The sequence below is a fragment of the Abrus precatorius genome, unplaced genomic scaffold, assembly GCF_003935025.1.
Source record: "Abrus precatorius isolate BTA unplaced genomic scaffold, Abrus_2018 Scaffold8, whole genome shotgun sequence".
Classification (NCBI taxonomy): Eukaryota; Viridiplantae; Streptophyta; class Magnoliopsida; order Fabales; family Fabaceae; genus Abrus; species Abrus precatorius.
The window spans coordinates 28,624,516-28,652,413 of NW_020874428.1; the positions used below are offsets into that span (position 1 = coordinate 28,624,516).

A 27,898-nucleotide genomic window follows, 5' to 3' on the forward strand; every position below is an offset into this window, starting at 1 on the left:
TAAAAAATATAACTATGAAAGAAACATAATTTCTAAGAGTTTAAAAAATGATGGTTAAAAAAATCTGGACCTAAATAACCATAACGAACTCAGTATTAAACGCTTCAGTGGGACCAATCCACGGGCTTCAATTTTCTTTTCCTGTGAAACACTGCCATTGTCTCTGTAACCAATCATCACTTCTCTTCCTTCGCCTATGATTTTGATATCACACTTTTCCTTTGCATCTTTTAGTACCTTGTCCCCTATGCAATTTTGCCTTCTAGACCCATATTTTCTGTTCATCCAAATAATTAAACAATTACAAAACGCTGTTCTTATTATTATTTTAGTGTCACATATGGATCGCTGACTCGTTACCTTGATTTTCCAATCACCAATTTCCTTATATCAAGATTATCGACAAGGTCCACGATGGCTTTAGCAACGTTGTCACCCTCAACAAGCATCATCTCCACCTTAACCTGTATGTTGGTATTAGTGTTACTATCATTTATTAAAATATATATCCCTAAAGAACTCTGCCAGATTACGTTTCCCAAATTAACAAGGATTTCTTTACCTTCGAAACAACGCATAGGTCAACGAACTTTCGAAGGAGCATTTTCCTCTTCCCTCTCTCCTGCGTTAAGTGGATGTTAATATACTCTGCATTTACATGACTCCTCGGAATTCTTCCCACTGTTATCAAACGTTCAAAACATTATTAATACACAGTAAAATGCCAGCAAGATGATAAGAAGTAATTGACATCTCTTTCCTTACATTAAACAACTAAGTTTGAAAGAAATTTAGACCAATAAATTCCCCTTCGATTGAAAAATAAGGAAATTATTTTTAATCTTTGAATATAATTAAGATGTATATTCAAATAAATTAAAATAATATATATATTTTCATTCAACGTGTGTTTTTATTAAAAAATACAAGTATTAAATTTTGGAATAAAAAACAAAACTTGTTTTCATTTTAGAGAAGACAAGTAACCCTATAAGGAGAAAGGGACTTATTTGACTATGCACGTCTACCACTAAGATCACAAGCGGAGGAGAAGACAAAATGGTAGAAATGAACGAAAAGACTTACAGGGACTTGGAATGAGCTTGACTTTAGGGAAAACGTGTAGGAGACAAACGGTGGTAGAGGGTGTCACTGCCTGTTTCAGGGCCCATGAAAGTGCTTCCATGCTCGATTCTCCATCGCTTCCCACTGCCACATGAACAACGTTATCTTCATATTTGGCGTTGTGGATATCAAGATCAAGAGAGAACACAGTGCTCTCGCACTCTTCTCGTATTGTATCCAAAGACAGAGAATCCTTCATCAGATTGATTTCAAACAGCTCCTCTGAATCTTCTCCGTCTCCTATCTCGCTGTTGTTGCTGTTGCTGCGGCTAGGGCTGTAATCTATCACCTGGTTTCTCTTCAACCCCATAAAACTACAATTGCAAATAGTGGACCTTTCGTCATCGGAATCGTAGTGCATGCACTCGTCATCGTGCTCAGTTTCCAATGACCTTGTTGTCATGACGATGTTCGCTTTCTCTTCAACTTGGTTTCTTTTATGGGTTGTGATCGATGGCTATAGTTAATTTGGACAAAAGTATAGAAGGTAGAGAAACAAGAATGAAAGGATCGAGTAGAGTGCAAATTTTTATTTGATATATTAGAATGTATGTTCGTTAATTAATGGTTATGTTGTATATACCATGATTCACTCAACAGTCTAAGTTGACTGGAATATATACACAACTCCTAATGCAAGATATTTAATGCTCCAAATTATTTATAAAAAAGAGTGATTAATTTTGACTTTTCCCTTGTTCCTGCCCAAGAGATACGACATTATCGCTATATAAAAAATCTCTTTTAATTTTCTTGGATTGGAAGAGAAGTGATAGATAGGAATTAAAAAAAGATAGAAAGGAATAAATATAATGTGATATAAACTGTTTTTCTACACCCTAATAGGATGTGTGTATACCTCACAGATAGAGAAAGAAAAGGAAATAAGATGGTAACTAATAAAAATTAAAGAATAGATAAAAAATTAACATATTTAAGACAGAATAGATAATTTTTTATTAAAAATTATAAAATGTTATGTAATTCAATGTATATGTTTATATATTTTTATTAAGAGTATTTATACAATTTATATATGTTTATTATTTAAATTTTTATTGTTAATTTTAATGTTTCAATATTTATAATATTATTATTTTTATATTAAGTTATTTAACATATTATATAATATTAAATATATATAAAACTACTAATAGTTTTAATCTTAATTAAACTAATGAATTATAAATCAATATCTTTACTAACTAGTTTGATGATCAAACTGATTTTAAAAATACTCGTTTTCTTAACAAGTAATGATATTTTATCCAATATCACCACTAAATTAAGTTGTTTATACTTGTTATTATAAATAAAAGCTAGTTGAATAGCAAAAAAAAAAAAAAAAGCTAGTTGCCTATCTAAGTATTTATTTTTAAATAAAATGGATCATATACTGAAATAAAAGTTTTGAAAAAGTGTAAAGTGTCATAAAGATGTCAAATAATTTGTAAGGTTAATTATATGAATTTTTAAAATTACACCGTTAAAAAAGCAAAATTACTCAAATTATTAAAAAAAAACGACAGATCATTATAAAATTATAAAACAAAGAATTAAGCAAATTCATATTTGCAAAAATTAAAGTACCAAAAGCATAGGATTACTATATATATATATATTCTTCATACCGGGCATTTGCCTTTTTCCTGTGACATAATTAGAATATTTAATGCCCTAACAACACCATTTGACCAGTTGATAACCAATTTATAACGAATGTACGTGTGTTTCAACAATAGGTTCACACGTTAGGGCAAATTTAGTACAAATTTACTTTCATTGACTATGAGAAATAATCTTTTTATTTTATTTTTTCTTAAAATAATAGTTATTTTATAATTATAAGGTAGAATTATTTTTTCTTTCAATGTTATCCTTAAAATAGTTATTATCTCAAAATTTATTCTTTATTTTCTCACTCTACTCATTTATTACATAAATAAACTTCAAAATAAGTATAATAGAAAATTTTATAATACTTAAAATCATTAATATGTATATTTTAAATCTTGTAGTGATGATAGAATATATACTATATTAACAAATAATTTTACTATATTATAAACATTAATATGTAATATTCATACTTCATATGCTATAATATGATGTTTTATATTATTAGTATAAATTTATTTTTTTCTCTTTCTCTACCCATTTTAGAGGTGAAAAGAGATGTTATTGTTCCTTTAAATCGTATATCCATGAGTATTTTAAATTTTGTATATTGACAAATTAAGCGAGAATCAAACGAATATGCCTTTTGTGATGAGGTATAACTAGGGCCATACACTTCCGTTGATGTCAAATTACATGCTTAGTTTAATACGAACAATATTTTATGATCGATGCGTTAAGGAGTGATTGCGTACCTCAAAAGATAATTTTACACTAAATTTATTGTTTTTGAGGTAAACGATCCTCTTACATCCTCATTTGGAGGTATGATATAAAAAAGAGGTAAAAAAGAGTATATGTAAGGGATCAAACGTAAACAATGTTCTTAAGGAAATATCATATCTATGCAGATAAAATTCATATTTAACTGGGAAAAAAAGATGCAACCGTTAAGGAAAGCAAAATTGAACAAAACAGTGTTGCCAGCATTTCTCTTGTAATAGAGTCCCATGTTTCTCTTCTTTTGAGTTACGTTTTTGGAGTGAGTTATATTAAGACCACTACATTTTTAATACCTAATGTATGTGGAGATTCTGGAGAATAGCCATTGAAGAGAGATACAAGAAAAAAAAGGAGAACCAAGGTTATACATTAAAAGTTCCACCATTAAGAAATTAAACCTTCCTATTACTTAAGTAATATTGTCCACTTCTGGAGTGTTAATTACGCAGACTAAACACAGCAACATAACGTTGTAATCTTTAGAAGTGAAAAAGTTCCTCTGTTTTCATTAATAAGGAACCTCACTTTGCACTTTATATTACAATAATATTCAACTCTCAATTCTGCCATTCGTTAAACTAAGAAATTAAAAACATTACCAGACTGTATTCTCCATAATGTTGTATGAAAATATAGTAATCATTTAAACTTGGGTTTGAAGCAAATACATGAAATCGAATCTTGTTGATGACCACCTTTTATGGTTATGGAAGTGTCATTAGCAGTGGTAGCCGCCTGTGGAGGGGGTGACATCATCTGCTCATTTACTTCCTTCCCTTCACATATAATTTTCACCTTGCAACTTTGTGGTGCATTCTGCAGTATCTGATTGGCTACGCCATTCCCTTTTCTTGATTTTGATTTTCTGTTCATCCAAATTAAATGTGAGTGCTCAAATATGAAATGCTTATAATATAATGATATTGGCAAGAGTAGTGTACCTTAGATGGAATTTGTTGGCGCCAATCACTAAATTTCTTATTTGAAGAACGGGGATCAGATCGAGGATAGCCTTTGAAACCAAGTCACTCTCAATCAAGATGGTGTCTACCTTTACCTGTAAATATTTTTGTTACTTTTTTTTTATTTCTTGGTTTCTATGGAATTGAATAAGAGCTTGGTTTTTTCCATTGGATTCATAGAATTAGAACCTTGGAAGTAGAACATGATTGGAGGAATTTCTGTAAGAGCTCTCTCCTCTTGCCTCTTTCTTGGGCAATATAACTCTCCACCTGCTCAGCACTCACTTGATTCCTTGGAATCATTCCTATTCCCACTGTCAAAAAAAAGTTGCAAGACACGTTCACATCTTTAGATCCATGAGGAGAGGCTGATCAACAACAAATTACATTTGAATATTTTGTTGGTAAAAAAAACCGGGGCAAATTTTGAAGTAAAGAAACCAAAATGCCAAAGGAAAAGTAAAATGTTGTGAATCAAACTATTCCCCTTTGACGTTTTTGCCACCTTAAATGGCATATCAACCTCTTTTTCCAACTTTTCATCCACTTTCCCTCAAATTCAACCTGATAGGTAGGCCCACCCTATGGCGTTTGACCAACTTGCACCCATCTACCATTGAGATATGAGATAAAGAGAAAGAAAGAAAGAAACGGTGATGGGAGAATTGTTACTATTATTAAAAAAAAGGGATGGCGAAAATGATGTAAATTACATGGATTTGGAATGTGCTTGATCTCAGGGAACACGTGTATGAGATAAATTATAGTAGAGTGTGTAACCAAGTTCTTGAGTGTCCAAGACAAAGCATCCATGCTTGTTTCGCTCTTGCCCACTGCTACATATACACAGTCTTCTTCTTCTTCTTTTTCTTCAATAATGGTGGCTATAGGCTCATCATGGTTGTCCTCTTCCTCTATCTCACTGACGCCCGTGCTTCTGTAGCCGTAGTTGAACATCTGGTTGTTGGGGGAGTATTCCATGTCCATGTACACACCTTCATCAAGAAGGTGCAATTAATGTTGTCTCATTTAACCATGCCCACATATATTAATTAATTAATAATTGAAGGACGCATTAGCTAGTTTTGTTGGTTTAATTAGACTTTAGAGAAGAGAAGGGAAGAGAGGAACATAGTGAATGACATATATATGTATATACATATATATATATACGTGATAAATAATGGAGAGAGAAAGTTTTCTACCTTGTTTAGCTTAGAAACTCAAAAGTGGAAAGACACACACTCCCTTTCTCTCGTGAGCTTCTATAGCTTCTACCTTCTTTTTCTCTTCTGAGACAGAATCGTAGAAGCTTGATCAGTCTCAAACGCCGGTTTGTTTCGGAGGCTCCTAGGAATTAGCCCTTTGAAGGAAGCCTTTGTTTTCCTCCGCCAAAAGAACGATGCCATTTTACCCACACAAACATACGTTCGGTTATTTCTAACTGGAAACTTTCACTTTTGCTTTTCTTTACCGTGCAAAAATATAGTATTTTTAATATATATATATATATATATATATATATATATATATATATATATATATATAATTCTTGTATTTTAAAAAAAATATTAGCTCAATGTGATTATACAAAAATAAATAAATTATAAGTGACACAAAAATTATATACAATAACAACTGAATTAAAACTAATATTTTTTGTCATCACTTTTCTTTATATGAAAGTTTAATATTTCTAAGTGCTTACAGTTAGTCTTCAAGGTTTATATTTTAATTTTAATAAATCGTGATTTAATCTAATGATTAATATATTTTTTTCACTAACGTTTACAACTATTCTTACTTAATAAGTTGTGTATTATTTGGACTAATTATTATGTCATTAACATTTTAATCAAAATTTTTAAAGAAAACTATTTGTTGACACTAACTTTTTTTAGTGTAAAGTAGATCGAGAAAAGATAAAAATGAAAAAAAGAGAGAAAAAATTGCATAATATAAACAAAAAAGAAAGATAGAAAGAAAGTAAAAAATAAAATATTAATATAAAAATATAAAAAAATTGTTAAATGAAATTTATTTTATTTATTATTTTATTGAACAAGCATCTTTAATATATAAAAGTTAGCTGCTTATATATATATATATATATATATATATATATATATGTATATGTATATAAGAATAAGATGATAAAAAATAAATAAAAGTAAATATAATTTTTTTTAAAAAGCACATATATTTTTTTTATCGAAACCAATAATATTTGAGTGAAATTATTGTGAGAGAAAAGTTTTTTCTCTAATTATTTATTAACACAGTTGCATTCTTTAAAATTTATACTTTCTACGTGAATAAAAACTCAATTTTGTTGAAGATCCATCTTTAATATATAAAATTCAGTTGCTCAATTATTTAAATTATTATATTTTAATTAAATGTTTAAAAAATAAGATAAAATAATCATATTTTAAGCAGATTCAAAAGAATATTCTTTTATTCTTTTTGTGACATTAGTCGGTAGGATAAGAAGAATTTCAGTACAACGATCTTAAACATATTTTTAATATACTTTTTATGATCAATTAAATTCTAAAAAATTAAAATAGTTTTTAAAAAATAATTTACATGGCACATGTTTTAATTTTTTAAAATAAACCAATTATATTATAAAAAAGAGTGTACAATTGCATCAAAATTGTGGGCATTCCACGTCAAATAATGAAAAGTCAAAACGTAACACGAGAATGGTTGCATATATTTATGGCCCCATTATTGATTCAAAACTCCCAACCACGCCAATGACGTCTTAGTATCACTCATTTTAATATCAACATGTCACGTTGTTATTTAATCCAAAGTTGGTTACTTTGTCGCAATGCTTTTTCTTGTTTCTGATTTCTCAAATGGATATGCGTCAAAATCCTCTGTTATGTCACTTGGTTTTTCTCTGACGCAGTCGTGATTCCCCGTCGTGGTATCAGCAGGCACTTCTGATATAAAGGTTAGTAGTAACGTGTTTTTCTTCATATAAAAGATTGTTCATTTTTGTCTATTTTTTCAATAATTTGAAAAAATCACAAATACAAAACTAAATGATTCCAAATATGAAGTTTGTAATAATTCCATAAACTTACAATAACATACACTAAAACTACCATAATCTATAAATAAATTTGTAGCAATTACTATCAAGTTCCAAGTATTTTTAATCAACGTGTCACCCAAAATAAGTAATTTTTTTTCAACATCAATTCACGTTGAAAGTAAGCTTTTCATTTGTTTGAACAACTAATAAACTTTTCAATTTTTGGAAGCTTGACCATGACCCAGAAAATTCTCCTCCATTTCGGCTTTTAACCTGCTAATAAGCTTAGAAAAATTGTGCAGAACATCACCAGGAAATGTCATATCTTATAAAATCCTTAATATGCAAAATTTGATAATAAGAAGAACACGACCATGAGTTGGTAGACACACAGCAGTAGTAATCTACACGTACATCGGTGTGTGGGGCAAGAGAAGACACCTAATGTTAGGGAAATGATGGAAATCTATGAGAAGGGGACACGTTAAAAGTTTGCAGTGCTATAAAGTAAATGAATGAAGATATATAATAGTTCACTGATTCACTTCATACAAAAATCCGCGATTGAAATTGATTGTTCCGTGTGAGGTTTTACACGAATGGATGTTTAAATTATGTGTATGTTTTTCTCTATTTTCATATAAAAACTATAAAGTATTCACATAAAGAACTCATTCTCTTTCGCGACAAAAAGAAAGTTTTCCATAAAAATAAAGGCAGTGTTAGATGGTGTAGAGTTATCTTGTAACGTGCTTTTAGTTAAGCTTTTTCTTTTTAGGTGCATGCGTACTATAACCCTTTTCTTTCGGTTTTATTTTGCCCACTTTTTTTTGCGTTTGGTTAATTTGATAATAGAGTGTGATTCTAACTAGTCACTTAATTGTTGGGTGGGGCATGACCATACAATCACTTGATCTTTACTAGCCAACTCATGCCATTGTTGGATGACAAGCAAGCTTCCAATTTGCACACAGTATATTAGAAGACATATAGGAAAACACCTTTTTACTTGTTACATTTCACTTCCCTTTTCCTTTTATCCCATGAAAATGACGTTTCAAGTCAATTTTTTTCTTAACTATAAAGGATAACGTGAGTTACACCTTTTTTTTCCCAATTAAATAAATTTTAAAATATAATTGTAAGAAGAATATTTAAAACAGAGGAGTTATAAAATGCACAATTAATTTTAAAGATTTTAACTAATTAGAGTTTTAAAGTATTAAAAAAAAATTACAAATTACAAGAATGAGAAAATAATAGAATGTTATACCATTCCTAAAATGAGGGTTCTACTTTATTTTATTCTAGAATAGTATGAGCAATCATCAATATCAGAAATAATACTTTCATTAAAAAAAAGTGAATAATAATAAGTCCATAACTAACATTGAAGATTTAGCATTTTATTTTCAGAGTTGAGTTGTTTGACTTATGTTTTATTCAAAAGCTAACAACTCGGAGCTGGCAAAAGTTCACAACATAAAATTAAATTATAAAATAAAAAGAACTGTTGTCCTAAAATGGCAAAGGATGACTAAAAAAATCAGAAATGTTGTTTTTAGTTTTTCTTTTTTTTTTGGGTCAACTTTTGACAACAGTTTTCAGCCACAGATATGATGTGATCCATAAAAAGAAAAGTAAAATAATATGAATATGCAATATAAATGCTAAAAAGTGCTTCAAAATAAGAATAAAAAATGATAAATTGAAGAGAGAATTACAATTATTTACAAAAGCCGAAAGATGCATATTATATTGGGCCCCAACAGAGAGACCATGAGGTCGTTCGTAAGCGCATGAGGATCATTCAAATTTTTATTTCGGAGTCATCTCCGGTAAATATTATTTGAACGCGTGTTAAAAGTTTTTAAATTCAAATTTAAAGATCTAAATATGATTTTAAATTTGTTTAATTTATAATATGATTATTTTTTGCTTTTAAACATTTATTTGAATTAATATAACAAACTATAGTTTTTGAGTTTAAGTTGAAAATTTTATATTAAATTTTGTTACAAACTTATATTTAAGAAAAATAATTTAAACATTAATTACATCACTTTAAATTTAATTCTAAATAAAAAAATAATTTGAATTATGGCATAATAAATTGGACAGGGAAGGCGAAAACAGATGGAGAAGAAAAGTAAAAAAGGAAGAAAATGCAATGAAGATTGATAGTAAATAGTAATAATTAAGAGAAAAAGAATTTAAAAAGAGAGTGGAATTTGTAGGTGGGAAGAACTTGGTCGTAGGCCCGCCTTTGTTGAATCTTCACTTCTCTTTCTTTGTCTGCTTCTACTTATGCAATTCTGCACTTTCTCATTCTCTCTCTCTCATTTGCACTAACTGTGAAAACGAAGCTAAGCAAATTGCACAAACAGTTGAAGACCAACAAATGGGGCTGGGTTCCCAGGATGCCATCAACCAGTTGCAGACATTCATCGACCAGGGTAACCCTCTCTCTTTCTCCTCTATCTTTCATTCCTTTCTTCTTTTTCTCACTTCTTTTCCCTTTCTTCTTTTCAATTTTCAACAATGCTAGTTGAGGAGCCTCTGCGTTCAACGTTTCAGGTTAGCATTTTGCATTTTTGTTTATCTGATTCCATTCTAACGCTACTCAATTTTCTTCAACTCTCTTTCTCTCTCTGTACTCGCCTTTTTGGGGGAACTGCTCTGTACTCCCTTGATCTGTTTCAATTATCGTCTATTGGTTTCGTGTATGGCTTCTGGGATGCCTATGGAACCTTGAAATTCTCTTTTTTTTTTTTTTTTTTTTTTTTGTGTCTGAATGTTTCACTTGTCTTGTTTGACTCGTCGGTTTTTACTTTTTATAGACCTCGGATATCTAAGTTCTAATGTTTCGGGATTTCAATTCTCTATGTTAAACTGTTTGCTGTAATCTTTCTTATGTTTCACGCGTTCGCCTAATTTATAAAGCGATACTAATATTTCTTTCTGTTTCTGGGAATGCTACTAAAGTAAAGATAATTACTCAACTATTTATATGAGGTTTGTTGAAAACTGGGAATCTTCAGTGATCGATTAACAAATACTTAAGTAGAAAAGCTAACAACTCTTCCTGCCCTAAATTTTAAATACCTTGCTTATTTGGATTCCTATTACCTTTTGACATTCTGAATCTATATAACACTTCTCTCTTTCTCTTCTTTGGGATTTATTCACTTTAATCGACAGAATGTTCATCAAGGAAATGTCACTGAAACTTTAATGCGGTTTCTTAAAGCAAGGGAGTGGGATCCTTCCAAGGCCCACAAAATGGTATGTTTCCTTTTGTTGAATGTTTTGCTTGCAAATATTTCTTCACTGTCTGCAACATAATGTATGTCTTTTTTATGTTTCAGTTGGTTGATTGTTTAAAGTGGAGAGTACAAAATGAAATTGACAATATATTATCGGTAAGTTTTTATTTGTATTGCCTTTACATGATTTCCTTAATAGTGTATGGATTTGTCAATCCATACATTTTTTTAAAGTTCAGTTCTTGTCGGTAATTGGGAGACTTGCTCCGTTATAGTCTTGTTGTTTGCTATTTTGAAAGTAATGGCAACAAAATGTGTCTTAATAGTACATTAATGGTAAATTTTGAAGTTGGTAATTTATTACATCAAGTATGTCTTTGTGGTGATTTATTTTCAGAAACCAATTGTTCCTGCTGATTTATACAGAGGTGTGCGTGATTCACAACTCATAGGATTGTCAGGCTACTCAAGAGAGGTGTTCATTCTCAAACATAATATGTTTTCCATTCCATTTCATCTTATTCATGCTTGAAGTGAACATGTTTGTTTTTCAAAAAAACACAACTTCGGCTTTATGGCCATGCACTTTTTTAATTGATATTGAATATTGATTAACATGATATGGCTTAGTTGATCTTTTTTATTTATTTTTTTTCGCTTTTAGTTGTTCCTTTTTTAATTTTAAGCTTCTTGTTCTGCCTTCGTTCCAGGGCCTGCCTGTCTTTGCAATTGGTGTTGGGCTTAGCACATTTGACAAAGCTTCTGTAAGTTTAATTGTTAGAAAAAAGAAAAGGGGGTGTTGCATTTTTGGAGCACAATCTGTTGTCTAAATCTATTCATTTTAAATTCTATTATCTTGTGTCATTTTTTGTGTTTGCATGACTGTAGGTCCATTACTATGTGCAGTCTCACATTCAAATTAATGAATATCGTGACCGTGTTATCTTGGTGAGTATTAATCTTTGGACTCTTTATTAACTAGGTGAACTTTTTGTTCCTTTGTTTTGACCCGTTCATGGCTGCAGCCTTCTACATCAAAGAAGCATGGGCGACCTATAACAACTTGTATAAAGGTTTTAGACATGACTGGTCTGAAGCTATCAGCCCTGAATCAGATTAAGGTACTTTTTAGTTCATACTGCTACTTGATCCCACTGCATTGGCATACCCAGGGATTATTTGTAAATTGAATGTATGGATAGTCCACACTTTAAAGTAAATTTTGAATGGTAAATAGTATTGCTGTATAGGATTGGTATAGTGAACAAGTGCGAGACTGTAGAAATTATCATTAACAGATTGGGATCAGTAACTGTAGCATATCTGAAAGTGGTATTAGACATCCACACAATTGTACTCCCAATATTCCGAGTTTAGGTCGAACTTTTACTGTTATTGGTTCATGAAGACAACCTTAAAGCAGAAAATGGTCAATTCTTCCCCACTGTTTTTGTATATACTATATCATTGACTTGTTCATGCTGATGCAGTTGTTAACTATTATATCATCCATTGATGATCTGAACTACCCTGAGAAGACAAATACTTATTACATTGTAAATGCTCCATACATATTTTCAGCTTGTTGGAAGGTGAGAAATTATTTTTACCAAAAGAAGAATATTAATATTCCATATGACTTGGTTTCCAGTATGATAATTTTATTTAATATAGCAGTTTAAGTTGAGTTAATATTGAGACCTCAGCATGATCTTAAACACTCAACATTAACAGGTCGTGAAGCCACTTTTACAAGAGAGGACAAGAAGAAAAGTGCAGGTGTTGCCAGGTTGTGGACGAGATGAGCTGTTGAATGTAAGTTTTTTGTTCTTTTTTTTTACACCCTCGTTTCTTTGAACAAGACTCAATAGTGCATGCGATGCAACAGGAAATTATGCTATGATGAAGAAAAAAAACTTTTTGCCACTTATCATTATCTCAGTCGTGCAGAACCTATAATCCAGTAGCACCTAATAATTTCACAATGGGAAAGATAATTGTGAAAGTAGTGAATATGTTTTCCTTTAAATGGTAACAATAAATAATGCAATACAAACAGAATAAAAAACACATCAGGAAAGCAAAATTATGCAATCCTACTGCATACCAGATAAGAGAGCCATCTACCAAAGCCATTAGCAGACTGCAAAACAGCAATAAGATGTCATGTGGGCAATTTTTGCCCTAGATAAGAAACAGTGGTTTCATACACTTGCCCTCCTGACACAGTTACACTTCACTGTGCCTTTGAATCTTGATGGAAATTTTTTCAATCTTCCTAGACACTGCTATCAATCACTGGAGACACCAACAGTAGTTGGAAAGTGTAGAAATAAAATAATAAAATATGTTTTGTAGTCCCTTTTAATATGGTTAAATTGTGATTTAAAAATTATCTGTATTAATACTTAATAATAACGTGTCGTATTATATGCTGCCTCAAAATGGTTGTTGCCATGGTGTGTAGATGCATGTCATGTAATCACTAATGGTGACATTTTAAAAAAATTTAAAAATTACAAGAATCAAAACTAACCAAAAAAAAAAAAATGGAGGACAAAAGATGTAATTATATTTACAAAGGACTAAAAACATATTTAAGCCAAATGAAACTACTGCAAATTCCAAAATTGGAATGCATAAGAGAAAATTAGGAAAGAGTGCTTTATTTGTCTGTGGATCTGTAGCACAAGTTTACTGTTATTAATTTGCAACAATTTGTTATAAAACAAAATCAATCTCATTCTAATAAATAATTTTTTATAGGATGATTTTTTCACAAATCTAGTGTTGGAGAGTATTCCGTGCATATTATTCATGCATTATTTTTTTAAAAAAAATTATCCCTATCAAAATATCTTAATGTAGAAAATGTTTTTAAATGAAAATATCAGCCACTTAATAATGAATTTATTCTTGATTAAGTTTCCTAAAATTTGACATGTAATATCTACGTAAATATTAGTTGTGCTTCAATTGATGGATATAATCAAAATCATTTCTTTAATAACAACAATGAAATTGTGTCAGCTCATCACACATATGAATAGAAATACCTTTTGTGGTATAATGGTCCGTGTAGTTTGTCTATAAAAAGTAGTAGAAGTCATTGCTGAAAGTGCATGTATTGATTCTGAAAACAACTTTACTTTTTATTTTATATTCCTTTTATTATGCATATGGTAGTTCTCTTGAAAAATTGAAGGCATATTCTATTGTACCTACCATCTATGTTTACGTTGTCTGAATGAATTTAACAAATTAAATTTGGTGTGCAGATCATGGATTACTCGTCTCTGCCACATTTCTGTAAAAAAGAAGGCTCTGGATCATCCAGACATTCAGAGAGTGGAAGTGAAAATTGCTATTCCTTGGATCATCACTTCCATCAACAGCTCTACAACTACATCAAAGAGCAAGCCAGACTCCGTGAAGCTGTTGAACCCATCAAGCAGGGATCGTTTCATGTAGATTTTCCAGAACCTCCAGATGAGGAAGTAGAAATTGCCAAGACCATAGAGTCAGAGTTACACAAGTTTGAGAACGGCAATTGTGACTAATACTTTTATTTAGGATCTCCAGTTGAGACCTCAAAATATGTAGAGGGGCTCCACATCAGAATTACTTTTATCAGGATTCAGCAAAATTAGTTAGCGTTGGTTATGTATGTTAAGAGAAACTTGGGTAATGAGCTTAATGCGAAACCCAGCTTTTCATCGTGTCACAATGCAAGAGAGAAATGTCAAATATAATATTTTACATCTCGAAGTATGATCTTTTGCATTTTTGGTCTAAATTTTTCTGAATTTTCTTTCTTGATTCAAATATAAGACATTAATCTGTTAATGTTAAAAGCATTGTACTTGAAAATAAGGAGTACGAATTTAATTGTATTATTTGTGGCAAAAAAAGTAATGTCATTTACTTTGTATTTAAATAATATTAATCTCAGTTAATCCAACTCTCTTAATTTCAATGCTAATATTATTTTATTTTCTATTTCTAATACTTGTATACATTTCAAATTATTTTGAAGTAAGGAGATTAAAAAAAATAGTATATTTTTTGTCCAGTAACTGTAATTCAGTGACAATTACTTGAATGCCTGAACCTTGAATCATGTTACTTTCGACTAATGATTATGGTTTTGATTACTACGTGAGCGAGCTAAACACGATATGTTTGCGATATAAGCAGAAGCTGATCATATGCATGTTGAACGGCATAAGGAAAAAACACTTTATTTCTTGTACTTCCAACCTCAAGCTTTGCGTGATTGTGCATAAAGAATAGCTACATATTATGTTTTCCCTGGAATATACAAGAGTCAGAAACTGTCTGTTGAGTTGAGGGTCCTAGGAATAAGAAAAGAATAAGAATGTTGACATTGAGAAGTTGTTTCTTTTCATATTTGTTTTTGAACGATGGAAAAAATGAACAGTTTCCAAGCCTACTGGTAGAGTTCATGGTACATAAGCGATCGTCCGGTGCAAGGAGTCTTCCAAATAAAAGGCTTCTAAATGGTCAATGGTATTAGTCTTGAAGAATTATCTGAGTGCTCCAATGTGCTGGAACAAGCATCAGCAACCACCTCTTGTTCTTGTTTTTGCAACCTCATCAGTTCACTCTCAATTGCCATTATTGCAGAATCTGCCATCTCTGCATTCCATAAAGCCACTTCAGTTGCAGCCCTTGTTTCCTCAATTGCTTTCAGATTAGTTTCCACCTTTCTGTCTATTTCATTTGTTCTTGTGTAGATTTCTTGCAGTTCTGCCACTGCTTCTGCCTCTTTCTTTTGAACCAAATCTTCACACTCTTTCACTTTTCCTCTCAGTGACTCAAACTCTTCATTTGACATTTTGATCTTACCATTGAATCTTGAAGTTGAGACCTTACCAACTTCAGACAAAATCTTCATCTCCTTAATGGCTCTTAGGTTCGCTGCTTTTGCTTCTTTAGCATCCATCAAAACAAGCTCAAGTCTTTTCTCTGCTTCTTCAGCTGCGGCCCGGGATTTTTCAGCTTCTTGCTTCAGTTCTTGAGCCTTGATTTTCATCTCTTCTGCTTCTCTTCTTGCATCTTCTGTCTCCAATTGTAGCTTCTTGATTTTCACACTCTGGTCGTAAAAGATATTAGCTTCGAAATCCTCCACAGTACCTGGCTCAGGTCTTGCCTGTCCCATGCTCTCTTGAATTTCACCAGTGAGGTTAGCACCAAGAACTTTTGCTGCCTGTTCCTTCTCATTCATTTCATCGTGCTCTTTCTTCACTTGCTTCAATTCTGTCCTAAGAGAGAACACCAGTTTTGTAAGGGAATTTTTCTCTTCACCAACTTGCTGCAGTGTCTTTGTGGCTTCTTTAAGCTCTGAAGTTAAAAGCCTCACTGAATCCATCTTAGAAGCATGCACCTTTTTAATCTGCTCTTGAAGAGCTTCAATCTCTGCACCTGTTTCAGCTAGTTTGGCATGTAGGCTTTGAATTAGTGCAGGATCATATTCATTCTTTAAGGACTCCAAATTTTCGAGTGCTTTTTCCTTGGCCGTTTTGTAAAAGCCAAGATGGGTTTCATCTTGTCCCATATCTTGTGCATGTTCTTCTTGGGATTGTTCAGAAGCCAGCTTTAGCTGTTCAACTGATGCTTTCATGGTTGCAATTTCATTTGAGAGTTCACTGATTCTTTCAGAGTTCAATTTTGCTGAACGCTGAGCTTCTCCTACTGCTTGCAATGCAGATAGCTTTGCCTCCAAAACTGCATCAAAATCTTGCCTTATTTTGGTGACTTCTTGTTTGGAAGAATCTAGTTCAGTTATAGTGGTCGTGTACTCTTTTCTTGCATGTTCTAGTTCTTGTTTCCAAGCTTCATATCCTACTGCTTTTATAGACAGTGCCTTTTCAAATCTTTTGGTCTCATTCCTCACCGCTTCAGCTGCTTCCATTGCCGATTGCTTAGATTCTCTCACGTTGGCAAGTTTGGTTGTCAAATTATGAAGGGTCATCTTGGCACTCTCAAGGTCAGAAAGTGCTTTAGCTTTCGTGGCCTCAGCAATATCCATCTGTCTCTTTATCTTGCTTAATTCCTTTTGGGCCAGGATAAGTTGTGTCTCCTTTTCAAATACATTCTGCAAATTTTGGAAAACATGAGAGTCTTTTGACACCACAAACATGAAAACATCCACGAAAAATATGCGTGCCATCTGCCATGCAGATATGCAATCCTAATGACAACTTTATTTTCCCATGACCAGAGAACTCTTTTATGTAATGTAATTGTGTGCCAAATTGCCTAGCAATAGCATCAAGGTTTGTTTCCCAATCCCAGGATTTTTTATTTTTTATTTTTTGAAAAAAAAATTGGAAAAGTTATATTTGAAGCATACCTCTGATGATCTTCTCTTGACAGCAAATCTGTCCCTAGAAACGGCTACTTCACCAAATAAACTAACAGCAGCTTTGACAGATTGGAAAGGTGCTCTTGTATCAATCTCTCCTACCTCTCCCCTCGGAGAATTTGTCTTTCTGATTGTATTCATTTTCCTTTGCTCTAAATTGGAAATATTATCTGCATGATAAATTGCAACGAGAATTCCATGAATTAAACTTATGCAACTCTTGATACGGGTAAACGAAACCGCAGAATATTTAATATTTCAAATGTTACCAGCTCTTTTACATTAACATGTACAACATTATACATTTTCTAAAAACCAAAATCTTAAAAACCAATTTTTCATTCTTCAGAAATTTTGGATTGCACCACATGTGATTGGCACCAACAAAGGGCACATGTCAAACTCAATGAAAATGATCACAAAGCAGCTACCGTATGTTTAATATTTTTTTTGTCACATGCACAGCAAGCAATGTTCTTACGTGAAAAGATGTTGATCAGATAAAGTGATACGATGAATTTCTAATGCAAAGGGGTTGGAACTCAAAAGAACGCTGATGAAACACAGGTTCTTTGAGTCCGACTTTTCTTTACATCAGAAATCTCTGATCCCTTCGAAAAGAACATCACAATTATTATTGGTTAAATCTGCTGGGACGTAGAATTAGTTATGCTATTTTAGCCCAAGGGACAGAGAGATTTGTGGTGGGGCTGACAGTGTATACCAACCAAACAGGGCGGTCATACAAAAAATGACATTTTCTTGTGTGTAATTGAGAATCTCTTAAGCCATATATGCGGAAAAGAAGGAACATTTAGGTATGCCACGCTGGACATGCCATGCTACGCGTAATTTGAAAATATCAACTTATTATCCACCATGTTTGCATGTTGGCTAAATGCTGGCTCTTCTTGTTACATTGTACAATAAGGATCGCCAGATCTAGTTTCGATCGTATCTGTGTTATTAAGACATCATAAGCATAGTTAATATGGTTTGTTCCCTCCAATGTATTAATTAATCCTATGCTGTTATAACCTAACAATTACTGTCAAGGTATATCCAATTAAGAAGAGAATCTCAAGATTGGGTTTAGGTTTTCTTGGATACGAAGATATTCTCTTGTTATACTTTCTTTCTCTTTCTGGCATGTAACCTCACTTTCAAAATATTTTTTAATTTCCTTTCACGTTAGTTTTTAATCTTGGAACCTCCTTTTACTTTAAACTCATAATTCTCATATTTTAACTTTGAATGTTCTTTAATTTTTATATCAATTCTTTTGTCTCAAATCTTAATTACTTATAGTTATTTATTTTTTATTTGAACTTCTTAATAGAAAATATTACATTTTTTCTACTTATATTTTTTTAAAAAATACTTGTATAATACATAAGATGCTAATTAATAAACTTTTAATGTCAACCTATTATATTTTCTACGAGTTAAATATGTTAATTTATTTAAGATTAATAAAAGATAGATTGACAGATTAGCTCACTTAAAATTAAAAAATTAAAAAACTTAAATATTATATTTATAATTTAACCTAATTAACTTAGCGTAAAATTGAACAAAAGCAATAGATTAAGGAGTCAATTCTTATATTAACCTGCTTACCTATTACTGTTTTATTAGAAAGTAACCTAATTGATCAACTTATTTTTTGGTGACGTAAATTCATGCGAAATTAGTTCCTTTAGAAAAATGGGCTGTAAAATATAATTCAACTTATTAATTTTTAGGGAAATATTTCATGAACATTAAAATAAGACAACAAAATGTCGTCTCCTTTAATTTTAGAATGTATTTTTATGTGTAAATATCAAAAAGATAAAAAGAATTATATATAAAAATATTTGTATTTAATATTATACAGTGTTAATGATTTTATATTCAAATAATAAAACTCTATTTTTACTGGTTAAACACCAAACATATTGACTATGTTTGATCCATTTTATCATTTTTCTTTGAGATCCTTTAACTTTTGCATTTATACCACAATTCAATAATCTTTCACCCACAGGAGTGGCATATGCATGTTATCTTGGCCAGTTGATCATAGGACCTTGAAGATTTTGAAGGGATTGCTTAAGGTAACGCTTAAAGCAACGAAGAGTAATAATATGAAATCATGGCTATTGAAACAACACTAGTATTTGCACAATATTGCAATCCATCCTATTCACATCCATGCACACTCACTAATAAGTATCTTATACATTATACATATATTTGTAAATCATAAGTAGTTTGAAACCGTAAATTTCATTATACTTAATATTGATAGAATGAATCTGAGAATTAATCGAAAATTTTAAAATATGATTTGGTTTAATAATCAATTAAAAATTAATAAATTTATAAGACATGTATCTCAAAATGATGACGACATAAAACCTCTATGGGAAGGAGAGTTTTTATGCAGTTTATTCTATTTTCAAGAATGGCTCATATTTATGACAAGATATATATGTTAGTTTTATTTTATATCAATAGCATAACAATTTTGTAAATATCATTATTAATTTAGAATACTCCAGCAACTCTATCGTACTAGATAAGTTCAATATCCTCAGATTGCTTACGAGTTTGTAAACAGCAGTTGTGTTGTCTTCATCATATGTGTATTGATGTGACAAAAACAAATTTAACAATATGTTGAATTGAACACTTGTTAGACGAGCATGTACCTCTAGGATAAAAATTCTAGCTGTTGGTTAAGGTACAACCCTTTCCATGTATATCAAAAAGTACCATAGTTTGGCTTTAAATTATATTTAAGACCCAGTGGCACACCACCTAGTTTGGCTTTAAAACTTCAGGCTCTATTTTAAATTAATCCTTCCCCATTTTCGGTTGTTTTTCTTTTCCGCTGAGTTTTCATCATTTTAACCTTCCATAATATACATAAAATTATCTATAGCAAAAATGAAGATTTACAATCAATTATAAACCCCAAGACATATGCTCACAAAAATCCATATCCTAAACGATTATGGAAGAAATTGGATGGTATGGCACTCCGAATTAATTGGAGAGAATTAAAAAGATATAAGTATTCACTAGTGCCCTTAAGGAATAAAAATTGAAATTTTTTTATTGAAAATTGTGTTATGATACACTGCACTTCATAACCAGCGCCCTTAAAAGTTAAAACACTGGTTAGTATTTGCCAAAGACATAACTGCAAATAGTTGTAAAGCAGTACTAAAGCCACTTCTTCCTTTAACCAAACTTATTATGTATTGTCCTTCAAAAAACAAAAATTGTACAAGTGTTGCAAGGCAGTATGATGTGAGGATATCATTGTCATAATAAAGAACGTCCCACCCTGGTTGGCCTGCAAAACACCAAAATCTTAATGATAATGAAAAAAAAAAATAAAGAGGATATAGCTCCCCCCTCTCACGTGAGTTTGATTTTAGGTGTCTAATTGACAGTTTCTATACTAAAGTTTGCAAACAACGAGCGTAAAAAAATCCAAAGAAAGTATAAACTAAGGTAAATAAAGAATACTTCATATCATATTGATCATATTCCCATTCTAACCATTATTTTTCAAGATATATAGCTAAAGCCTACATGGCTTATTTTCAACATTAAAAGAAGACTGGGACAACCAATATCAACTATAGGGGGTACATGATGTCTAGTTACATTTATTGAGCATTAACTTCAAGGTCCCCCCAATTAGTTCATCAACAACAATAACATTTTAAGCTTCAAAAAAATAAGGTAAACATCCTCAAAATAAGGACCTGATCTCACTTAGTTCAAAGATGATTAGCTATGTTGCAAAGCATTTGAATTGAGCTATGGCTTAACAAATTGAAAAGCTTACATGAGCTCAAGGACAAGAGCAGATGCTCCTCCTCCCCCATTGCAGATGGCACCAACACCATACTTCCCTCTCTTATGTCTCAATACCTGAAATACAACTTGGCTAAGATATCCATAGATCACAAAAATCTGGAAAATAGACTGATATGTAATGACTAACAGCCTCATGGCATACAGGCATACTAACTGGAGAAGTCTAAGAATTTGAGTGCCAAGGGTGAAAGGAAATGATATATAAAGTAACCAAGGTCACAAGTTACCCCTAATAATGTAACTAAGATGCGAGCTCCACTGCAACCCAATGGATGCCCCAATGATACAGCTCCACCATGTACGTTAAGTTTTTCCTGCATTTGATAGGAAGTACATGAATTATCTATTTTTAAGCCATTATACTTGAGCAGAATGGAGGAACAAAACAGCAGAAGCAGCCAGAACAACTGAAAAATGACATGTTATTATGAACAAAAAGAAAGGATTGGAGTCACATGAACACTCACTGGATTAATACCAAGAAGCTTCTGATTTGCAAGAGCCACAACCTGCACAAAAGAAATTAGTAACATGATTAGCATATAAACTTGAATGAGTAAAATACATGCTATATTCCTTACTGAAAAAGCTTCATTTATTTCATAAAAATCAATTTGTGAAGCCTCAAGGCTAGCATTTGATATTGCTTTTGGTATTGCAAGGGCAGGAGCAGTCGTAAATAATTCAGGTGCCTGCAAAAACACTCTTGCTTTAGCTCTAAATGCTCATTAATCAAGATTAAAACAAATTAACATTAATTTGTTATAGCACCTTAGCTGCATCTGCATATCCTTTTATCTTTGCAATTACATGCAATCCAAGCTCCCGTGCCTTCTCTTCACTCACTAGTACCAATGCAGCAGCTCCATCACTAGTCAATTCAACAAAAAAATCCATTATCAACATGAGCATGCAGTTTAGATCCTATGATTATCATACTCTGAATTGCATGGCATAGGTATTAATTTATTAGCAAACTTCTTGCAACAACATACGGGATGCCCACAAAATTCACATGGGCATCAAAGAATACATGTGTTAGTAGTGCACATATACCATGTATGCAAAAACACACATATGAGGAGAGACAGAGAAGGAGTGACCTTATACTAGAAGCATTGCCTGCAGTAACAGAACCCCCAACCTCTTTAAAACTTGGTCTAAGTTTCTTTAATTTTGCAGCATCGAACTGGCAACATGAACACAAAATATATTAAACAAAATGTAGGAGTTTCCACAATATTCCAAATGAAGCAAGTAAATTTCATTTAAGATTTCAGTTCAAGGATTCTACAGTTATGAACTTACACAATGACAAAAGTATATCATACACAACTATTAGCAGTTATTTGAAATATTAGGTCAGTTGGCTTTTGTATTCAACACAAACATGAACCTTGGCAGCCATAGAATGCTAAATGCAGTGGTTGACACTAAACACAATAATAAATGTTAACAACAAAGCACCAAAAAGAAATACAAAAACTTGTGCATATAGAACTGGCTTCAATTTGGTAAAAAATTCTGTAGTTCTATAAGTGAGGCAAAAGCTAAAAAAATGTGTTTAATCCTTGAAAAACTTCTATTTCTTTGGTAATTCCAAACAGTATATTATTTATACACAAACAGACACACACACACACACAATAACAATGTAAACCTAAAATTGATTAGTAAGCACTACACAAGTGAAGGTCCATTTAGATTAATCTATTTACCTTCCCCAAACCTTCATCTTTATCGACAAGTGTGGAAGGCTTCCCGCTTCCATTGGAAACTTCAACCTGCAAGTGCAAAAAGTGTTAATATAAAATCAAATCAACATCAATGTATAAATTATCAACAGTTTAATATAGGCAGGAATCATAACCAAACCGGAACTATCTCCCAAGCAAGATGACCAGCATTTTGTGCAGATATTCCTCTCTCAAAGCTTTGAATGGCATAGGAGTCCTGGAAACAATATTTCAAATCCCAAATTCAACTAAGGATTGAAAGGAGTAAAAAGAAAACATTCTCTGGGCTTTGGTTCCATTGTATTGCCCAAGAAGATGTTCAAGGGGAAGGAGCAATGTCATGTGACAAGCAGGTAAAATTGTAAAATCAAGATTAGGAAATATATCAACACAGAAAGAATCTTGTGTCCAAGAACAATTAAAAAGGAAGGGTAGAGATGGGAAGGAACATGGTCCCTCCCTCACATTGAAAGGCTGCTGGATGCTGATATTGAATTAAGGTAATTGAAGCAGTTACAGGGCAGTCAAGCAATTTACAAGAATAAAGTTCACATTAAAGTTTCAACAGGTCATTTCACCAAGGAACACTACCTGCTCATCTCTTGTTATGAGATGTTGATCTGCACAGAGTTCTGCACAAACCCCCATGCCAAAGTCATTATAGACATCCCAAAGGCCATCTTTGAGCATACCATCAATGATAGTATCATGTCCTAACCGAGATCCCTTCCTGTATAACATATACAGAATATGGTGGCAATCAATATCAATAACTACCCAAACAAAATGCGTTGCACGTCAGATTGTGTTCAATGCTTAAGCACTTATAAACTTCAACTAAGTGGCTATGACATAAACTGTATACTGAAACACCACAAGAAACATGTTTTCAACAAGGCAGCTAAAATAAAGTCCTCCCATTATCCTCAGCAGGATTCGGCAGATCTCAAAAGCATTATCTTTTATTGGAAAGCAAAAGAATTATCAACGATTCACCAAAAGAAAAGCAAACCTTGCTTCTGCAATGTACTTAGGTGCATTTGACATGCTTTCCATACCACCAGCCACAACAACATCATTGAAACCAAATTGTATGGTCTGTGCTGCAAGCATGGTAGCTGAAAAAAAAAAAATGAGGCCATGATTTCACCACACCCCCACTAAAAATGCCACATATTTAAGTGGGAATCCTTCCAATCCAAATAAACAAAACTGATCATACCTTTCATCCCTGATGCACACACCTTGTTAATAGTAGTGCAGATCACAGATGTAGGTATTCCTGCACCTAATGCAGCCTGTCTGGCAGGAGCCTGCCCTAAATTTGCACTAAGAACATTCCCAAAAAACACCTCTTGCACAAGCGATGGATCAACATTTGCTCTCTTGAGAGCAGCTGCAAATTCACAAATCAAGTTAAAACATAAGAGGATCAAGAATTTGCATAAATATTCGTTGACTTATCCTTTTAATTGAAGATGATGAAGGCAATGACCAAGAAAGAAAAATGAGTAAAGGAAAATAGCTTATGATTTACCCTTAATAGCAATTGATCCTAACCCTGTCGCTGAAAGAGATGATAGGGCACCAAGGAAACCACCCATTGGCGTCCGTGCAACACCAACAATACAAACATCTGCAGCCAAAAAATACACATATGAGCTGAGTTATGAGCAGAGAGATTAACAATGCATTGAAAACAGCTTAATTAAGCATACATTCAATATGCTCTTTGTATAGTTTATCATATAAATTTGACCATAAAACAACTTAGAATAAGCTGAAAAGAGTTTATTTTTACGAGCTAAATTGATAAGTTTATCGAAATATGAAGTAAAAGATTATAAACTATTTCCACACATAAGTAACTCAAAAGACTTGACGTGGTTATGCATTATTTTTCCATGAAAGGTGGTTCATTTTGAATTTGTGAAAGCATAAGGAAGCATCAAGATATGATCTGAAAAGAACACGAGAAATAGTAAAAATGAATAAATGATGATTCAAAAGAAGACCTCGGGGTTTTGCAGAAGCAGAGGTGGAAGACATGGAAGATGATGCAGTTACGTAACCAACAGAGTTAGAAGAGGGAGAGATCGAAAACCCAACACCCAGCAACAGACGTGTTTAGCAGCTAACAATAAAGACGAGGTTTTGGGACCCACTTCCCCATCAACTGTTGTCTTCCGTAAGCGCTTTCCTAATCACCTCGGGAAGCGTTTTTCTTTTTGATAAAGATTAATCATTTTTTAATATGAAATTAAAGATATACCATCAAAAATTAATAAATAATATTTTATATTATTGATATATTAAATTTTAAAAATTTATTTTAATAAAAACTACTATGTTTAAATTTTTACTTTTTAAAAATAAATTAAAAATTATCAAAGATTAATTACATGCTCATGAAGGCGTGTCTCCTTAAAATAAAAGAGAGAATAATTTTTACTTTAAGAATATAAAAAATATAAATTGAGTTTTATTATATTATATATATTTTAATATTATTTTATAAAATTTATATTAAATTGACAATGTTATAATATTGGTTCTTTGACAATTTTGAGTAATTTAATTTTTTTTATTGATACAATTATGTTTTTTATCACTTTTTTTTCTAAAACTCTCCAATTTTCATTATTTTTATATAAAGTTTTGATAAATTGAATCCATTAAAATATTTTAAGCTTTCCTTCACTCAAAATTTATAACTAAAATAAATGGATACTTGTATGCAATAAATTGATTAACAAATATTGGCAAGTCACAAGAACTCATGTACTGTTGTTTACAACCTAACATATAAGCAAATTATTTTTTATATGTTATTTGTGCAACTTACAAACTTATTTGAAGTTATATTACTAAGTTTCATCTTAAAAATTTAAAAATGATTAGTGTATAAAGCTAAATTTGATTTTGTGAAAATGTCAAGGCTTCATGATAATAATTTTTTTGGCGTTTATAGCTATTTACAAGGATAATTTAACAGTTTAAGACTTTAAGAATTATAAGGCGATATATATTTTTTATTGTTTTCATATTATTCATCTCATTGAGAATTATGCTTCTAAGTTCTTTGATTATGTATTGATGATAGCTAATGTTTGTACCTTGATGAATTAAAATTAAGAGATCTCTCTTAAACACATTGAGAGAGGGGATTATTATGTAGAGTATCTTGTAAAGAGAAGAGCTAATAAGAAGAATAATGCTTTTGTCGTCTTCCAAGTGATGCCTACTAGGATAAAAGACTTGTTATTTTCTAATCTTTCTTGTACTTTACACACTAGTGTGTAACTTTTTCATTTTTTTCATCTTACCAAAAAAGAACAACTTGATAACGTATATAGCTTAATCGGGTAATGGGAAATAATCAATTTTATTAGAATAAAATAAAAATCAGTACCACCTTAATACTTTGTAAATCATGCAATTTTTATGTTAATTATTAATTTATTTAAAAATAATTTTATTTGTTAAAACTCCAAAACAAATAAGGACATGGTTGATCTCATATAATGAAATAAGAAGTTTATTGTTCCTATTATTATTGCAGGGTGTCATACCATTAATGAAACTTCTCACTCAACATGGTATGTTTCGTGAATGTAAACCGAATTTGTGGCAAAAGTCACGGGAGAGATTAATATATTAGTAGCCGAATATTGCCCCAAAAGATGCAACTTTACTGTAAGAAGGTAAATTTCATTCCACCAAAACACAAATCACCAAAATCTGAAATCTCCAATTAGTGCTCGTTAGAAGGCTAATTTCTTCTAGTTTATTTAAGATATAATACAAGGGAAGACCATCACAACACAACCTATGGACTGAATAAGCCATGAATTCAGAACATTTTCATTTGAAAATGCAGCTTAAGTGGCTTTGAGATCAAGCATCACCAACTAGCTACTAAATCACCATGAAATATGCATCTACGAGGAGTAAATCAATAGAAATATAAAAAAAGTAAAATCGAAGATCTACCCTAAGGAGTAAGGACAATTGCAATTTATGTACCATAATGAGGAATTAGCAGGAAAATTGATCAACTCAACTTGATGATCAATTCTAGTTCCCCAGATTCAACTCCAAGAAGCCTTAACCAAACATTTTGTACCACTTCACCATTAACACAATTGATACTGCTTTCACGGACAAGACAGTTTTCAGTATCAGGTATGACTTTCCTCAATGTTGTCTCACCAGAGGAGACCCTTAAAATATCTCTTAATCTAGCTGCAGATAATAGTGGTTGAAGGTTCAGGAAAGCATTTCCCATCTTGTCATCAGCCTTCAAAAGATCTTTATCAAATACCTCCTATCCAAAAATCAACTAAATTACACAATGTGAAAAAATATGATAATAAAATACACGTAATTGAGTTCCATTGAAGCATAAAATTTTATATAAATTAACTGGTAAAGGCTGAAGAAAATAATGCATAGACCACAAAGAAGCCCATAAGAATCTACGGCAAGATGAAGAAAGTTTTAAGCATAATCGCAGGGAACCAAATTCCCATATATTAAAGTTTACGGTAGCGAAATTCCCGTAGTCTTTAGATTGTTTCAGTCTTATTAAGGGATTTGTGATTTAAGCATAATGACAGGAAACTCACCAAACTCAGAACTCCCAAAGGTTCTGTCAGAGTAAAACTAAGCTCTTCATTCCAAACAGGATTCAAGCAGCAATTAATGACCCTGGTCTTTACTGTCTGATACAATTTAATGAATCATTTCAACATTCTGATGATGAAAAAAAGGGTACATAATGTTGATATGAGAATAGATAAGGCAAAGTTGAAATGTAAATCCAAGCTACCTGATTCCCCAGCTTGAGCACAACATATGGATCACTGCTCTTGAAATCCCTTATCACTAGTTTTTTCCCTTGTACAACAATCACTTTTAGTACCCTCAATTGTTCACCCATTATACTCTTAAAAAAACGTTACTATTATACCAAAAACCAAATAAACAAAGGAAATGAATGGCAGGACTTAGGAGCAAGCGCCAAGTGAAGTGAGATCTTGAAAAATAGAAAGGGGAGAGACCAAAGAAGAAAGCATAAACAACATCAAATC

General features: G+C 31.8%; 6 protein-coding genes across 6 annotated transcripts; 1 reads left to right on the plus strand and 5 right to left on the minus strand.

Moving 5' to 3' along the window:
* Nucleotides 1-54: 54 nt before the first annotated feature.
* Nucleotides 55-1,528, minus strand: LOC113874624 (U-box domain-containing protein 35-like). Its single transcript, XM_027512840.1, has 4 exons — nt 1,087-1,528; nt 563-681; nt 361-464; nt 55-277 (listed from the first exon to the last, which is right to left on the minus strand). Exons 1-4 carry the CDS (start codon nt 1,526-1,528, stop codon nt 55-57), a joined length of 888 nt encoding a protein of 295 aa, XP_027368641.1.
* A 2,636-nt stretch (nt 1,529-4,164) lies between these two features.
* Nucleotides 4,165-5,346, minus strand: LOC113848361 (U-box domain-containing protein 35-like). Its single transcript, XM_027477835.1, has 4 exons — nt 5,201-5,346; nt 4,677-4,801; nt 4,467-4,582; nt 4,165-4,390 (listed from the first exon to the last, which is right to left on the minus strand). The coding sequence occupies exons 1-4, from the start codon at nt 5,298-5,300 to the stop codon at nt 4,165-4,167; spliced, it is 567 nt and encodes a 188-aa protein (XP_027333636.1). The 5' UTR covers nt 5,301-5,346.
* A 4,516-nt stretch (nt 5,347-9,862) lies between these two features.
* Nucleotides 9,863-14,556, plus strand: LOC113846801 (phosphatidylinositol/phosphatidylcholine transfer protein SFH9-like). The gene is made up of 11 exons (XM_027475447.1): nt 9,863-9,992; nt 10,085-10,113; nt 10,738-10,821; nt 10,905-10,958; nt 11,200-11,277; nt 11,513-11,566; nt 11,691-11,750; nt 11,828-11,923; nt 12,293-12,394; nt 12,537-12,617; nt 14,081-14,556. Exons 1-11 carry the CDS (start codon nt 9,938-9,940, stop codon nt 14,360-14,362), a joined length of 975 nt encoding a protein of 324 aa, XP_027331248.1. The 5' UTR covers nt 9,863-9,937; the 3' UTR covers nt 14,363-14,556.
* Nucleotides 14,557-15,318: 762 nt separating this feature from the next.
* LOC113874625 (WEB family protein At1g12150-like) lies at nt 15,319-17,331 on the minus strand. Its single transcript, XM_027512841.1, has 2 exons — nt 17,179-17,331; nt 15,319-16,995 (listed from the first exon to the last, which is right to left on the minus strand). The coding sequence occupies exons 1-2, from the start codon at nt 17,329-17,331 to the stop codon at nt 15,319-15,321; spliced, it is 1,830 nt and encodes a 609-aa protein (XP_027368642.1).
* A 2,942-nt stretch (nt 17,332-20,273) lies between these two features.
* On the minus strand, nt 20,274-24,979 carry LOC113845984 (acetyl-CoA acetyltransferase, cytosolic 1-like). The gene is made up of 14 exons (XM_027473755.1): nt 24,821-24,979; nt 24,343-24,441; nt 24,028-24,201; nt 23,818-23,923; nt 23,397-23,535; nt 22,945-23,022; nt 22,788-22,853; nt 22,173-22,258; nt 21,841-21,940; nt 21,651-21,761; nt 21,537-21,578; nt 21,297-21,383; nt 21,038-21,123; nt 20,274-20,536 (listed from the first exon to the last, which is right to left on the minus strand). The coding sequence occupies exons 1-14, from the start codon at nt 24,852-24,854 to the stop codon at nt 20,506-20,508; spliced, it is 1,239 nt and encodes a 412-aa protein (XP_027329556.1). The 5' UTR covers nt 24,855-24,979; the 3' UTR covers nt 20,274-20,505.
* Nucleotides 24,980-26,655: 1,676 nt separating this feature from the next.
* LOC113848065 (protein C2-DOMAIN ABA-RELATED 11-like) lies at nt 26,656-27,898 on the minus strand. The gene is made up of 3 exons (XM_027477441.1): nt 27,637-27,898; nt 27,434-27,529; nt 26,656-27,132 (listed from the first exon to the last, which is right to left on the minus strand). The coding sequence occupies exons 1-3, from the start codon at nt 27,745-27,747 to the stop codon at nt 26,860-26,862; spliced, it is 480 nt and encodes a 159-aa protein (XP_027333242.1). The 5' UTR covers nt 27,748-27,898; the 3' UTR covers nt 26,656-26,859.

Coding starts and splice junctions, on each gene's coding strand:
- LOC113848361 (XM_027477835.1), bottom strand. CDS start 5,300: ATGGATGCTTTGTCTTGGACACTCAAGAACTTGGTTACACACTCTACT. Junction 4,802..5,200: donor CAAGCACATTCCAAATCCAT/GTAATTTACATC, acceptor TTTTTTTGACAG/TGGGAATAGGAATGATTCCA. Junction 4,391..4,466: donor GCCAACAAATTCCATCTAAG/GTACACTACTCT, acceptor TTGGATGAACAG/AAAATCAAAATCAAGAAAAG.
- LOC113874624 (XM_027512840.1), bottom strand. CDS start 1,528: ATGACAACAAGGTCATTGGAAACTGAGCACGATGACGAGTGCATGCAC. Junction 465..562: donor ACCTATGCGTTGTTTCGAAG/GTAAAGAAATCC, acceptor ACCAACATACAG/GTTAAGGTGGAGATGATGCT. Junction 278..360: donor TTGGTGATTGGAAAATCAAG/GTAACGAGTCAG, acceptor TTGGATGAACAG/AAAATATGGGTCTAGAAGGC.
- LOC113874625 (XM_027512841.1), bottom strand. CDS start 17,331: ATGAATACAATCAGAAAGACAAATTCTCCGAGGGGAGAGGTAGGAGAG. Junction 16,996..17,178: donor TCAAGAGAAGATCATCAGAG/GTATGCTTCAAA, acceptor TCTGCATGGCAG/ATGGCACGCATATTTTTCGT.
- LOC113848065 (XM_027477441.1), bottom strand. CDS start 27,747: ATGGGTGAACAATTGAGGGTACTAAAAGTGATTGTTGTACAAGGGAAA. Junction 27,530..27,636: donor TGCTCAAGCTGGGGAATCAG/GTAGCTTGGATT, acceptor AAATTGTATCAG/ACAGTAAAGACCAGGGTCAT. Junction 27,133..27,433: donor CTTTGGGAGTTCTGAGTTTG/GTGAGTTTCCTG, acceptor ATTTTTGGATAG/GAGGTATTTGATAAAGATCT.
- LOC113846801 (XM_027475447.1), top strand. CDS start 9,938: ATGGGGCTGGGTTCCCAGGATGCCATCAACCAGTTGCAGACATTCATC. Junction 9,993..10,084: donor GCAGACATTCATCGACCAGG/GTAACCCTCTCT, acceptor CAACAATGCTAG/TTGAGGAGCCTCTGCGTTCA. Junction 11,278..11,512: donor TGTCAGGCTACTCAAGAGAG/GTGTTCATTCTC, acceptor CCTTCGTTCCAG/GGCCTGCCTGTCTTTGCAAT.
- LOC113845984 (XM_027473755.1), bottom strand. CDS start 24,854: ATGTCTTCCACCTCTGCTTCTGCAAAACCCCGAG. Junction 24,442..24,820: donor TGCTTCTGCAAAACCCCGAG/GTCTTCTTTTGA, acceptor TTTTGGCTGCAG/ATGTTTGTATTGTTGGTGTT. Junction 22,259..22,787: donor AAGATGAAGGTTTGGGGAAG/GTAAATAGATTA, acceptor TCATGTTGCCAG/TTCGATGCTGCAAAATTAAA.